Here is a 14,621-nt window from a genome sequence, read left to right as displayed (position 1 = left end):
GAAGCAGCTGCTAGGATGGGGAGCAGGCATAGGGGAGGGAAGGACAGGAAATGTCCATTTGCACTACCTGGTGCTCTAGCTGGTGAAACATTCCATCCCACAGGGGGAAAGTCTTATGTGGCCAACTCAAAAGGTCTTTTCTTCAAAAACACAGCAACTGGGATTGCATTGAGCTTTACAGAGACACTTTATTCTTGGCCAGTACCCAGAGTAGTTCTCAGGAAGGCTGAACTTTTCACGTGGCCCGAGAAAAACAAATTGGGAGTAGGATGGGATTACTTTCAAAGTTTTTAGATGTGAGTCAGCACATAGAGGAGAGTTGCAAGCACACGTTGCCAGCATGCAGGCCAGATGTGTAGCAAACTGCCTTGTAAATGCATTTGCCTTCTTCCAAATACAAGATTCCCTCTTGACACATGGGTTAACTAAAAATCCAATTGATCACAGGTGCCTTATTGTTGACCCATAAGACTCTCTGGCTGTGAAAAGAAAACAAAAGCCAGCATATTACATTCTGTTGCCTTGGGACAAACCATCACCAACCACCACATTTCTTCCCAATTGTCTTTATAGTTCCTTTAACATCATTTTTAAATGTAATATTCTTTTACTAAGTCTATGAGAATTGGGTAAGTAAATATAATATTTTCTGACCATATTCATTCCTTACGCCTTCCTGATCTACCCCATCCTTCCTCCCAGTTTCACATTCTTTTTGTTTCATTTGTTTGTTTTTGTAAGACACTGGGTCCAGTTTGTGTTGCCCATAAACTCACGGGTATGGGGCTACTCCTTAGAGCATGGGTGACCTATCAGGGGCCACACCAGTCTCCCCAGTAGCCATCAATTGTCAATACATCCTCAGCTAGAGGTGGAGGCTTGGGAGCATCTCCCCACTCTGGAATGTTGACTACTTGAACTTGTGCAGGCAACTACAGCTTCTGCAAGTTCATGAGCGCTGCGGTCCTGCCATGTCCAGAAGACACATTTCCATTCTGGCCCTCCTTGACCTCTGGTTCTTACGATATTTCTGACCTTTCTTCCATGATGGTCCCTGATCCTAAGGAGAGAAACTATGATATCGATTACCCGCGTTTGACATTCTTAAAAATGTTTTGAAATATTTGGATAGACGATTGCTTGGCCTATAAAGTTAACCATCCGATAAGCTAATCCTTCATTCCTTAATCGTAAGTGCTCCATCACTCCTTCCCCCATCCAATCTTCTTTGAGGTCCAAATATCTTTGGTCCTATGTGTGTATTTGGGAAGGGGGATGTGAGGTAGTGGTAGTGGTGGCATTCCTTCCTGTGTTTTCAGATGAACCCAAAGTCTACATTTCTAGCTCAAATCCCATTAATATAACATGTTCATGAGCAATTTATATGTAATTGCTAACAGCATGTAAATTAGGTGAATGCACATGGGAAAACATTTATTCTTGTACTGTTCATTGTTTCAAAAAATCTTTTTTAGAGGGAAGGGTTTAGGTACAGTGGCGCATGCCTTTGATTCCAACTATAGAGGCAGGTGGATCTCTGTTGGTTCAAGGCCAGCTTGGTCTACATAGCAATTTCTAATCCAGCCAGGGATTCATAGAGGCAATATCTCAAAAAGGAAAAATATTTTTCAGTAATATAAAATCTTAATGTTATATTGTGTTAGAGTCCATAAATATTCATTATTTGTATGGGTCATTTCTAAATAAAGTAGAATATTAAGAAATCAATTTTAATAGAAATATTTTTATTTATTCTTTGACAATTTCATATATAACATATCATGAGTATATCCACCCCTAACTTCCCCCTACCTATACCCAGGCACTCTGAACTTGTTCCTCTACCCCCTTTATGTACTATACGTTTTTTGTAACTCATTAAGTCTTATTAGTACTGCCTTCCAGAGTGTCAAAACATCAGTTTTATGCACAAGCTGAGAGAGTTTATATGCTCGATTTTGTGTGATATAAAGAGGCAAATATAATGGACAACTGTGCATTGCATTAATGAATATGAAAAACTAGGCTGGGAGATAGCTCCGTCAGTAAAGTGTCTACTATGTAAGCATGGATGAAGACATGAGTTTGGCTCCTGAGCACTGACGTAAAATTCAGCATTGGCGGTTCATGGCTGTGACCTCTGTGCTGGATGTGAGGGTTGGAATTAAGAGAATCCCTGGAGCTTATTGGCTAGTGAATCTGGCTGAATCAGTGAGCTGCAGGCTCAGTAAAGACTCTGTCCCCAAAGAATAGGATGGAGAGCAGTGAAGGAAGACAAGACATTCAGTGTCATCCTCTGGTTCCACCTGCCATTCATACATGCACATTTACACCGCATGCATGCATAAAAGCTCCTGAATGACCGTGTATATACACATCATACACACACACACACAATTCTATATATGAAATGGTACTTGCCTGCAGAATGCTTTTCAAAATTGCCAAGGATTAAAATTCTCTCTAATATATGTGCAAGGCATTTATTTTTGTGCAGCAGGTTGTAGAATATAGATAGGGTGAAAAAGAGCGTGACTTTGCTTTCTTCTGACCCCCAAACTTAATTCTTCTCTCAATAGTAACCTTCATTTTTACTAAAAATAATCACAGTAAGATCAACTTATGTGAAAATGGATATAGTCTCCTGATTACTTATAAAAATAAATAGAGCCAAAATAACCACACAGAGTCTTTGAAAATCTGCTCTGTTGGAAATTTTGACAGATTAAAACAAGCAAACAAAAAAACCTCCTCAAGGCCTCAAAACCACAGAAAGGAAGCCAGACATTCCATGCACGCTATTAAATATGATATTCTGATCAAAGTCAATATTTTCAACTGTGTTCTGTTACAAAAAGAACACATGGGCCTCTCTAATAGATTTTCATGAAGATCTGCCTTCACTGAACCTTTCTCTGCAAAGGGGGGTAGAGGGGGGCAGTTGACTCCAGAAGAAGAAGAGAAGCAAGATGCTTGCCCTGGGAGAAGCTGGGTGTCTATCTTGGTCCAGTACATCATGCTCCATCAGGTTGCCTTTGTAGCTGGCGAATTCCACTAGATGACCTATTCCCTCTCCACCTCTAAAGGACCACCTTTGTAATTCTCTTCCTCCCTGTCTGTGTCTTTATCTGTTTCTGTCTCTGTCTGTCTGTCTATCTCCCGCTCTGTCTCTGTCTCTCCCTCTCAGTAGTTCATTAGGAACTTGCACAGGTGACCCAAAAGAGAGTTGAATCTGTCAAGCCCAAGATTCCCAGAGATCCTTAGTGGGGTAATTTCAGCAATGGCTTTAATACATCCATTTGCTCAGATTAGCACTAATGGGGGCATCTTGGACACAGCAAAGCTCTCTGCTTCCATCCCAGGATTCTATTGAATTGATGCCTGGGAGCTGAAAAGGGAAGTTCCCATGCCATTGCTGAATGTTCTTATTCATTTCCTTTCAGTTGTTTGGGGGTTTTGTTTTGTTTTGTTTTGTTCTTCAAGATGGGGTTTCTCTGTAGCTTTGGGGCCTGTCCCAGAACTAGCTCTTATAGCCGAGGCTGGCCTCAAACTCACAGAGATCCACCTGCTTCTGCCTCCCGAGGGCTGGGATTAAAGGCATGTGCCACCACCACCTGGCAAGTGTTATTATTCATACAGATAAATTCACCAGGTATGGTTAGAGCTCAGTTGCCAAAAGTAATCAACAAATTATTTGGATCAAATAGATAGACTCCTTATCTGACTCTTTAATCTATTCAGATTTAGAGGCTTGGTTTATGAGTATCCTAGTTAAGAAGTGTACTTCAATTCTTGGTATTACCCTTCTGACAGCCCTACCAAACTCTCTTTGAACGATTGGGTTTTAACCTGAGTTCCCATTGTTGTGATGCACAGACAGGCACCAACTGCAGGCTGGCCTTTGGTGACCACTGAGCCGATGATCTCTCTGAGCTTTCTTTACCTGTGATCCTTCATTCAGTGAACACATGCTTAGTATAGACCAATGAGCCAGCAGGAGCAGGATGTTGAGGGTCATTTAGGGGCTCCCCACACCTCACAGCCTATCAGAATCATTTGCTGTACACTCAGCCCTCCAGAGGCATCTCCTGCCGCAGTTTTCATCTCTCAAGCTGTGGCTGCTTTTGAAGACCAGCAGCGCTCAAACCACACCACCGGAACATGGTCCTCCCTTTCTCTGGTCACTGCAGAGTCCCAGTCTAGTGAGGCTGACAGGAAGAGGGAGAGAGGCTCATGGGGAATGTATCAGGTTCCAAACCCTGCTGGCCTCCATTAAAAGGGTGCCTATTCTGACCTGGGATGAGAAGCAATGACTTCAGGGAGGGGGTGTTTGGTTAAATGGAGATTCTAAAATTTTATTAAAAGTTAAGTTTTCAGAGCAAATTAGTAATTAAGAACACTGCCTGGGGGCTAGAGAGATAGCTCAGAGGTTAAGAGCACTGACTGCTCTTCCATAGATCCTGAGTTCAATTCCCTGCAACCATGTGGTGACTCACAATCATCTATAATGAGAATTGGTGCCCTCTTCTGGCATGCAGGTAGAACACTGTATACATAGCGATGGTGGCGCACGCCTTAATCCCAGCACTCGGGAGGCAGAGGCAGGCGAATCTCTGTGAGTTTGAGACCAGCCTGGTCTACAGAGCTAGTTCCAGGACAGGCTCCAAAGCCACAGAGAAACCCTGTCTCGAAAAAAAAAAAAGTAAATAATCTTAAAAAAAAAAGAATACTCTCTGTTCTTCCACTGTCATGGGAAAACACTGCAGGTCCCCAAGTGGCAGCAGCGGGCAGCAGGCCACGAGACCACAGCAGGCCATGAAAGCAGCCTGTGCCAGGCAGGAAGCTACACAGCCGGTGAGAGACCTATTAGGCACGCCATGCAGAGAAAGTGGGTATTTATTTAGTGGGTATTGGAAAGGGAGAAGGGAGAAGAGCAGAGAGAGAGGCAGAGTACTGCAGCCCTCTGAGATCATGGAGTTGCATCCTCAGATAAAGAATGTCTTGAAGCATAAGGGATCCCAGAGATGGGAGACAGCCTGGGAGCCCTGTATACATGAGCCCTGTATGCAAATTCTGAACCCTCAGTGTTTGACTCTGAGGACCCAGGTCTTAAACTCAAAATTCACTGTAGTAAATGAAGCATTTCCCATGGTTATCTCAGGCCATCATGTAGCCCAGAAAACCTAAAGTGCCGCAGATTGCTCCCCACATCAGTCAGGGCGTGTTCCCTTTGCTGTTGTTACACCTGCTCCTCTCTGGGGTGTCTGGAGTGAGGCATCCCCTAAGAGAATGGGCCTCCAGCACTCACCCATTCTCCTGTCCTGGCCCTCAAGTCAAATCACCCTATTTGGGCCTAACAGCTACTCTTTGAGTCAGAATGAGCAAAGAAGCATTATTTTATTTTTGACAACGTAATAACTGCACAAGTTCGAAAATGCAGCCAAGCTTAAAATAAAAGGAAAACTCTCTGCCTGTGCCAAGCTTCTGATACAAACCCCAAGAGGCAGATTGACTACTTGATGTTCTTTTGGAACCTTTCCTTATAACTTGCCTGGGTCATTGGCCTGAAAATATGCCTACTCATTTGAGACCAAATCTGTCCAACTCTGGCCTTAAAAACAGTGAGTGACTAGTCTGGGCACAAACCTACACCAATATAAGATATCCGGGGGCCATGAGCACCAGCCTCAGTACACCCTCAGGGCTCAGAATTAGATGTCTGTGGCAGGCAAGGATCTGAAGGTAAAAAAAAAAAAATGAACTCAAATATGTTACCTCTCCATGTTCTTTATTTTTCGTGCGAGGGGAGAAAATGAAGTGAAAGGGTGTGGAGAAGAAGAATAACAGAAAGAATAAGGAAAAGAAAGAACAGGGAAGAAGCAGAAGTAGTGAGGGGAAGTAAGGAGAAGTAGTAGAAGTAGTGAAGAGAAAAAAGAAAGTGGGAGTAAAGGCTGCTCTCAGCAAGGTTTCCAGTTTTTACAGATGCAGTTGGAAAATTCCTTAGGCAAGGACAGTGATAACATGCATATCAAAATCACAAAGGCGGGCAGGTAGAAGCTGATAAAGCAGGACTCCAGAACAGGTGACCAGACCCAGGAAAGAGCCAGCATTCAAGGGGAAGTACCTGACATTCCAAACCATTAGATAAAGTTACCAAACATCCCTGAATCCTGGATCCACCCATCCTCCTCGCCCAGTCTCTTTTGTGACTACCAGCTTTGGGAACACCCAGATTTGTTAGCAGAGGTGGGGCATGCTGCCTTCCTGCCCAGTGCCTGTCTTCTATAGAAATTTCTATGTGGTCTGTTAGGTAATTTTGTGGGATTGACTCTATGTAAATTTGACTGTTAGGACAAAGAGTGAATGCCACCCCTCCAAGGCCTCCTGGTGTGGGGGAATGGAGCAAGGTTGTTCTATTGCCTGTGGAGAAGTTGTACTGCTGAGGTGTTTTGGGAACGAATCCCATTTCGAAGGAAGAATCATGGCTTCACAAGGTTTCCGCAGATATGACAGTGACTTTTCCAAAAGACAAGAGTTCCCGCAGCTCTGCAAAAGAGGTTATTCCATGAGTACTTGTACTTACACACTTCCCGTGGACATGCCTATTGGTCTGTCAGCTGTGCGTTCACTGTATAGTCTTGTGGGCTCCAACAATATATTTCTATTTTAATAAGTCTCCTAGTTGTCTCTTCACTGGGACCCCTGCCCGGGGCATTGGAGAAATAGGTTCCAAGCTAAACCTTTGGCCAGAATTCACCTGGACTGTGGTGGCACTTGAGAAAGACGTTAGCTTGGGTCTGGAAAGTTAAAGAAGGCAGTAAATAAGAAAATCAGTGTTTGGTCCTTCAAAAGGAAGTGTGAGCCCCGCCGTGGTTTACCGGTCGTGGTTTACTGTCTGAGAGTTCCAAAACAAGTCCGCTGTTGGAGACTTGAGGTTGTTCTCTAAATAATACTCGCCAAGGAAGTGGAAATTTGGCAGAGTTGACGGAAACCGCTTCAAGAGATCCAAAAAGGGCTCTGAATGGAATGATTTCCAGGAGAAAGCAGCCATTGTCCGGGCCTAGAGAGCCATTAAGAAAGGGGGAAAGACCACAATGGCCACATTGGCCAAGCCTAAAGAGAAAGTTTTGGAACTAGGAGCAATAAACACTGCCCAAAACTGTCAGAGAGAAAATTTTGAGAACATTGTGTACTGTGGACATGGTGCGGTTCGAGGCAGGAAGATTCCAAAAAGCAGCTCTGCAGAGAAAGCTCTCAGGACAAAGCGCCATTGTAAGGGCCAGTGGAATGAGTAGGGGGAAGGCTTCGAGGGTCTCGGCTATGGCGTGGGCCTTATTTAAAATGAAACGAAAGTTGTTACCAATAAAGAAAGAGCCCAGGACCTGTTCTGACACTGGAGAGGGGACATGTGGGTGGGTATGTTTTATTAGCCAACAGGTACAAGGTGCTGTGAAAGGCCACACGGTGTTTAAATGTGGCATCTGACCACGTCGTAGGAGAGGAACAGAGGCTGAAGGAAAGACTGAAACCTTTGCAATATGCAAACTTTTTGATAAATCACCCCCCCCCCAGATCTATACCCCTCTTCCTTTCTCTGCAGCTTTACCACAGGCCTCCAGCCATGATATTCTGCCTCACCAGTGAAAGCAGCAGGGTCAAGCAGCCACTGACTGAAAGTTCTGAAGCTGTAAGCAAACAAGTCTTCCCTCTTCTAAGGTGTGCATCTCGAGTGGTTTGCCACGACAGACAAACAGACAGACAGACAGACAGACAGACAGCCAACACAGAGCTTTTCCAAGGGAACTGTGCAGTTTCAGTATCCAGAATTAGTTTTATTGAACTCTGATCTCAACCCAAATTAGACCAAAAGTCTGAACTAAAACCACATGACAATGTATAAGTCTAGTTCTTAACCTGCATCCACAGCATCCTGGGAAACCTGGTACGAGCCCCCGACTCCAGCATCCTCCTGCACCTCTATTCTGCATCTTAGATACTTTGGAGCCATGAGAACTTATTTGTAACCTACCTGATGATGAGGGATTAATGCTTGATACAGGGACAATTTCCCCGTAATCAGCGATGGTGATAAACGTGACAGAGACTGTTTGTGGAGTGTCTGTCCTGACGGGCATTCTGTCAGTGCCAAGCTCACCACATCACCTTCGCTTTCACAGTTCCCTGAGGGAGGTAATTCTGATTTTATGGCCACTGAAACTGAAGTTAACATAAAGTAAAAGATCCCAGAGCTAGAAGAGAGATTCAAACTCCAGTGCATCTAATACCGAAGAACTCATTGCCTTCTTTGCCTCCTGCTATGGCCTCTAGAAACTGCATTGTAGTAACCAGAAAAATTACCTAAACACTCCAGTCTCTACAGATGGTCCACTGATAAAACAGCTTTCTTCATGGTCAACCCAAATCCTCTCACAGGTTCCCAGATTCACAGTCCTGTTCACCCCAATATCTCACCTCACTCTCCAGAGTGAATGACTTGCTTGTAATTTCCACTTTCCAGGAAGACAAATGCCTTGAAAAATAAAACCTAGGTTCCTAAAAGGGCAGAAGACTGAATTTCGTGTGCTATAATGTGGATATGGCTTTTTCCCACATAACTTACAGGAGACTCAGGTTCCCACTTCGCCATGGGAATAAGGCCTCGGTTTTATTCAAAGGAGTGGTTCAGATGTGTCTTCCCAGTTAGCTGCTTGGATTGGAGATTATGGCCATCTCTCCAGAAATCCCACCCAGAAATTGTACTTCCTGCGCTGTAATGATCCGGACCACAAGAGGGCACCAGCGCCCACAGAACAGGCACATTCCTCACCACCCTGAGGGATCTCTTCCCCTTCTAGTCCCCATAATCTATGTGCAAATGCCCGCCCCTCTGTTGAACCCCACGAGGAGATGGCTCTGACGTGCTAGCTGGGATGAGGCACAGTGCGGTGGAGCAGCACACCCCTGGGACTAAGAAACCGGATTTAGGAAGTGCGCCTGAGATTGGATCTCGCCACTCTGGACACCTCAAGGCCAGCAACATCTCCCAGGGTCCTGCAGAAGAATGCCTGCTCTGGCTGGGGCTCAGAGGAACATTCCTTGGGAATGTCAAGTCAAGAGCAGACAACTGACATCAATTCAAGAGGCTCCAATTCTCCCTTATCAAAATGCTCATCTTCTCACACATCTTAAATCTGTCTTTTCCTGGGTTATTGTCTTCTCCAGTGGCCCGCCCAGAAATGACCTTTCCCTAAAACCTGGTGCCAGCATAAATCTTTCAGCCCCTTCCTGTGGAGCATCATGGGAAGGCTCTGCTGCACACTGAGAGGCACAGGAAACAAGGGTGGCTAGACTCAGATCAGGGGCCCCTCTGCCAACCCCTTGCTTGTTCTCCCCCAAACCACCTGCCTGGCCCCTTTTGCTCCATCTAGGACAGGAGGCGAAAGAACAGTTTTGCCTGGGAGAGGTGGTACCAACTGTGGAAGGAACTTACTGTGATGGCAGAGAGGAGGCCCTGAGGGAGGAGTTTGGGGCCCAGGAAATGAACTTAAGGGTTAGACCTAAGCAAGTAGGGCTGTAAGAGCTAAGACAGGTGCCAGACCTTACAGGAGGCAGACCGTGCCCAGCTGGGAAGATGGCTCTGCCTTGGGCATTATGGTTACTTCTCTTGGGTTTCCAAGCCCAGGGAGCTCACGCATGGTGTTCTGAAAAGGATAAACTCTACATTGATAAGCCAGTCAGTGACCCTGACATAGTGAAGTTTGCTGTGAGTGCATTCAACAGTCAGAACAAGGACGAGTATGCCTACAGACCGGTTCACATCATGGGTTTCTCAAAGGTACAGGTGGGTGACCTTGTCTACTAGAGTTACTCTTTCCTGACAGAGCCAGCAAGACAGTCTCGGTTAGACATTTGCAGTCTGTGGTTGAGTTACATATGACAAATCAGTTGTTCTCAGTGGTTTAGAATGCTTTTTTAGCCTTTACATTCTTTTAAATGAAGTCTACTCACATACAGAAGGCTCTGGATATTTATGTCAAAATAATAATAATTAATAATAATAACTTTAGAATAAGTGCATCTAGGGAGATATTTCTACTGAGTAAAGAAAATATTTGCACAAAAGTTCCACAGACAAAGACTGAAAATATGTCAAATCACAATTTAAGATTTTTGCTAGTGTATATTTACCATACACAATAATAGGCTTTGTGTGACGGTTCATAAATGCATATAGTGTATTTTCACAGTATCCTTGTTTATTTCTTTCCTCTTCCCAACTCATACCTTTTCTGCTTGTCTATCTTTTTTGTTATTGATCAAATGAGTTTAATTAGGGGTACTTACAGGAACATGGTCAGGTTTTCTTTAGAGGACCATGGGCAACTTACAAAGATATTCAAATGGTAAAGCAATTGGCAGGCTGGGAAGATGGCTCAGCTGGTAAAATGCTTACTAGATAAACGGAGAGATGATAGTTGGGATCCCCATCACCCATGTGAAAAGCCTGACTCACAGGTACACACGTGATCCTAGAGCTGGGAAGGCAGAGACAGGAAGGTCTGGAGAGGGACTGGTTTTGACCAGCCTAGTCTAGCTGGGATTCAGTTTCGGTGAGATATCCTGTGTCAAAAAGTAAAGAGAAGAGCTGCTGAGAAAAACTTCTGGTGTCGCTCTAGGCTCCATGCACACGCATGTGCACACACATGCATACAAATGAGCAATTACAAAAATTGAGAGAGTGAACAAAAGAGTAGGCGGTGAGGACTCACCAGCTGACTTGTGGCCAGGGACAAGCTAATAGTCTTGAGAGCCACCTGCCAGCTCAGCTCCTTCTCTCAATTCTCTCCTTCTCTGGGCCCCTGGCAGACTCACTCGGCTCATTGACCACATCAGAGCATCTTCTTCATCCTAAAATGATCCCTGGTAATGGGATGCCTACAGAACGTCCTCAAGATGTCAATACCCATCTCCTATGTCACCCTTGTGGTCATGGGTGGGGGATACTTTGTTCCTCCTTCCTCAGCAGAAGAAAGGCAGAGGGCTTTCAGCCCTACATAGCGCTGTGACCTCTGGGAACCTCTGCAGAGCACTAGATGACTCTGTTGTCTGAGCTCTCTTGGGCTGGAGTCTTACCCGTGGACTATGGCTATGGATGAGCTATCGGCAGGATTGGCCTTGTGGGAAGAAAGAATGGGAAGGATGAGAGACTAGGAAAAGGATGAGGGAGAGACAGTGGAAGAAAGCAGGAGGAGGTTTCTAGAGCACACATTATAAAAACTTATCCCTAAAGCCACCATTCCGATCCTGTGTGCTGGTGCACAGTGACCAAAACACGAGCATTTTTTCTTGATGTAGATCAGGTGACAGTTGTGACAGTATGCTGCAGATCTGGCTTCATCTCTTTGGGCTGACTTATCAGCAGAACCACTACCCTCCCAGAGCCTGTCCTCTAGGAGTTCAGGTATTGGTTCTGACACCTATTGAGAGTAAGGCTTAGGCTCATTTGGTAGAGTAGAATGTGGACACTTGAGGCAGATGATATATTAGTGGTATATGACTCAGTCTGTGACTTCACCTAGCTTCTACCAGACTGTCACCTCCAAACTCTTAACTCTCCAAGGTAGAGACTATGCCCTTGACTTTCACCTCCAAGAAAGAGATGCTAGGCCTTGGAAAGCTCCAAATTCAGGAGACAGTCCAGGTCTCTCCCCATACTGACCACAGACCTGAGGCCGGTATATAAACAGGCAGCAAGAAGGGTCTGCTCATGTCAGGCTTTTTCTCTCTTCAGGAAAAGCTACCAGCAACTTTCCTCGTGAAGCTGAGGCTGAGAAGGACCATCTGTAAGACATTCGAGGATAGCCTGGACACCTGCCCCTTTCAGGATGACCCTGAACTGGAAAAAGTAAGACGGGGCACCAGCATCCACCCCTTTCACAGTTGTGGGTGCTGCCAGGGAGAGAGGGGGGCGGTGCATGAGCAGATGACAGAGCAATCCTTAAAGACCCAGGAAGTGACTAGTGGCAAATTTCCCAGAATTCCTTCCTAAGCCTTAATGAGAAAAGAGTCCCAAAAGGCAGGCAGCCTGGGTACAAGCTACAGAGGCCTGGCCAACCTGTGCCCCCAACTCTGCCCACTCCCAGTATTAGCTGCCTGTTCCTTGTTGATGTCAAGGCTTCATGATGCCCATGCATCCTGGGCATGAGTAGCAATTGCTCATTGTTTGGTGGTCATCCTCCTCTCCTGGATTCAGGGGAAAGAACCTGGTGAATTCTGATGCTATATTAGGGACCCTTCACTGACATACAGCCTAAAAAAGGAGTGAGAGAAGGGGCCCCACTGTCTGCACTTCAGAACCTATGCCCAGCAGAAGGAACAGCAGCTTTTCTGAGGGACAATGAGAATGGCAACCTAATTCTTGGGATAATGCCATCCAGGGCTGGTAGACTTTCATCAAGAAAAATTGGTAGCTTAACTAATGACTTATGTCTGACAGTAGTCAACTCCTTCTGGAACAGAGCATCCTCTACTGTTCCTGGGAGCTTGCATCACACAGTAACAGTCCAGAAGTTCTTCTGTGGGTCACTTATTTATTGGGTAAGGACAATCACCCAAATGCCTCTGGATCAAGAGAAAGCCCAGATGCAGACAGTTCACCACTCAAGCAGAGTTTGAGTTGGTGGTTACACCTGTAGATCAAAGGCCCAAATCTTCCAACTGCTGGTCAAGAAAGGGATAAAGTTGAGTAGACAGGATCCTGACAATAAACCACAGGCTTCCTGAGCCTCCTTCATCCCCTGTTCTATTTTGATTGCTCCCTTAGACCTTCATCTGCTCCTTCACCATCAGCACCCCACGCTCAAAACAGTTCAACATGTTGAAAAATACTTGTTCTACGGGGCTTCCCTGACTAGGACCCACAGCACTGGTCCACACCTGCTCCTTTTTCTGAAGATACCTGATGTTCCTAGGAAGCAGCAAATACAGGCTTAAGAAGCTCTATGCTTTTTGCAAGTGTCTGGGATTTTATGTGTTTATTTCATGTCTCGTCTCTTTATTTTCTGGCTCTTACATTTTTTTCTGTTCCTTCTTCCACAATGTTCTCTGAATTTTAGAAAATCCTTTCTAAAAACTATTATTATTAATGTGTATTTGTGTGTAGTATGTGTATGTTCATGTGCCTACGAAGGTCAGAGGTGGTCCCTGGAGGTGAAGATACGGAAGACACAATCATTCCAAAGACAAATGCAGCATCTGTGGATGTCTTCCCTAAGTCTACACAGGTAGCATCCCATCAGCAGTCAGTCATGGACAGAAGGACTCAGAGAACCTACTCTTCACTGATGAACTATTAGGAGACGAAGAATCATTGCATTTAGTTGTGTACCCACTGATGACTCCATCAAACTCCAAAAGATAGTCCCAATCCAAGTGTCATACAAAGGTCCCTGATAAACTAGACGATCACAAAACAAAGCCATAAGTCACGAATCTGGTAAAAATGTGGGGATGGTGGAAAGGTGGGGTATTAACAGGGATGAGAGGAAGATAAGGATAAGGGAATCAGAATACATAGAACACAGGCAAAAAAAATTCAAATAACAAAATCAGTAAAAAGAAAAAATTGTAATCTACCAATAAAATAAAAACCAGAAATTACCTCAACATGTTCACCGAGCTAAAACTCTAGCTGCCTTGAAAATGATGCTTTTCAAAGATATATATAAAAAAACCTACAATTAATTGCCCAGAACCTTTTATTACACTCTTTCTCCAGAAAACAAACACTTAGGCCCTCCTCTCACAAAGTACACATATAATCAACTACTTAGCCATTGAAATATGGTGTATCTTCAGCTTTCTTCTCCTTTCAGTCCGTAAAATCTTGTTGTTCATGATGCGTATGCTGGCTAGCTTACATTAACTTAACACAAGCTAGAATTATTTGGAAAAAAAAAAAAGGAACCTCGATTGGGAAAATGTTTCCATAAGATCCAGCTTTGGGGCATTTTTAAAATTAATGATTGATGAGGAAGGATCGAACCCACTCTAAGTGATACCATCACTGGGCTGGCGGTCCTGGGTTCTCTAAGAAAGCAGGCTAAGTAAGTCAGTAAGCAGCACTCATTAGTGACCTCTGCAACAGCTCCTCTCCCTGGGTCCTGCCCTGTTTGAGTTCCTGTCTTGGCTTCCTTTAATGGACTGACTGTGACTTTGAATATGTAAGTCAAAAATAAAAGCAAAACATTTCTTTTCCAGGTTGCTTTTGGTCATAATGTTTCATCACAGCAATAGTAACCCTAATGAAGACAATGGTAGAACATAGCTTTGTCACTGGACATTCCTGATGCATATAATATATGTATGTATATTTGTGTGTGTGTTCTTCTTTGCCCAAATGAAGGCTACAAGTTTTATTTCTAAAAGTTTTCTTTATCTTAGTTTTTCTTTTTTTTAAAATATTTATTTATTTACTAATTATGTATACAATATTCTGTCTGTGTGTATGACTGCAGGCCAGAAGAGAGCACCAGACCTCATTACAGATGGTTGTGAGCCACCATGTGGTTGCCGGGAATTGAACTCAGGACCTTTGGAAGAGCAGGCAATGCTCTTAACCA

At 44.4% G+C, this 14,621-nt stretch overlaps 1 protein-coding gene across 1 annotated transcript; it reads left to right on the top strand.

Moving 5' to 3' along the window:
- The first annotated feature begins 9,631 nt into the window (after window positions 1-9,631).
- LOC142845107 (cystatin-9-like) lies at window positions 9,632-14,284 on the top strand. Its single transcript, XM_075963862.1, has 3 exons — window positions 9,632-9,841; window positions 11,792-11,905; window positions 12,824-14,284. Exons 1-3 carry the CDS (start codon window positions 9,632-9,634, stop codon window positions 12,908-12,910), a joined length of 411 nt encoding a protein of 136 aa, XP_075819977.1. The 3' UTR covers window positions 12,911-14,284.
- Window positions 14,285-14,621: the final 337 nt, after the last annotated feature.

This window comes from Microtus pennsylvanicus, chromosome 2 (assembly GCF_037038515.1).
Source record: "Microtus pennsylvanicus isolate mMicPen1 chromosome 2, mMicPen1.hap1, whole genome shotgun sequence".
Classification (NCBI taxonomy): domain Eukaryota; kingdom Metazoa; phylum Chordata; class Mammalia; order Rodentia; family Cricetidae; genus Microtus; species Microtus pennsylvanicus.
Note: the sequence above shows the minus strand (reverse complement) of the source record. Positions and strands in the feature narration are given on the sequence as shown.

What these genes read in the sequence shown, in the direction of transcription:
- LOC142845107 (XM_075963862.1), top strand. Translation starts at nt 9,632, where the DNA reads ATGGCTCTGCCTTGGGCATTATGGTTACTTCTCTTGGGTTTCCAAGCC. An exon ending in TGGGTTTCTCAAAGGTACAG is followed by an intron (nt 9,842 to 11,791) that starts GTGGGTGACCTT and finishes TTCTCTCTTCAG; the next exon opens with GAAAAGCTACCAGCAACTTT. An exon ending in ATGACCCTGAACTGGAAAAA is followed by an intron (nt 11,906 to 12,823) that starts GTAAGACGGGGC and finishes TTGCTCCCTTAG; the next exon opens with ACCTTCATCTGCTCCTTCAC.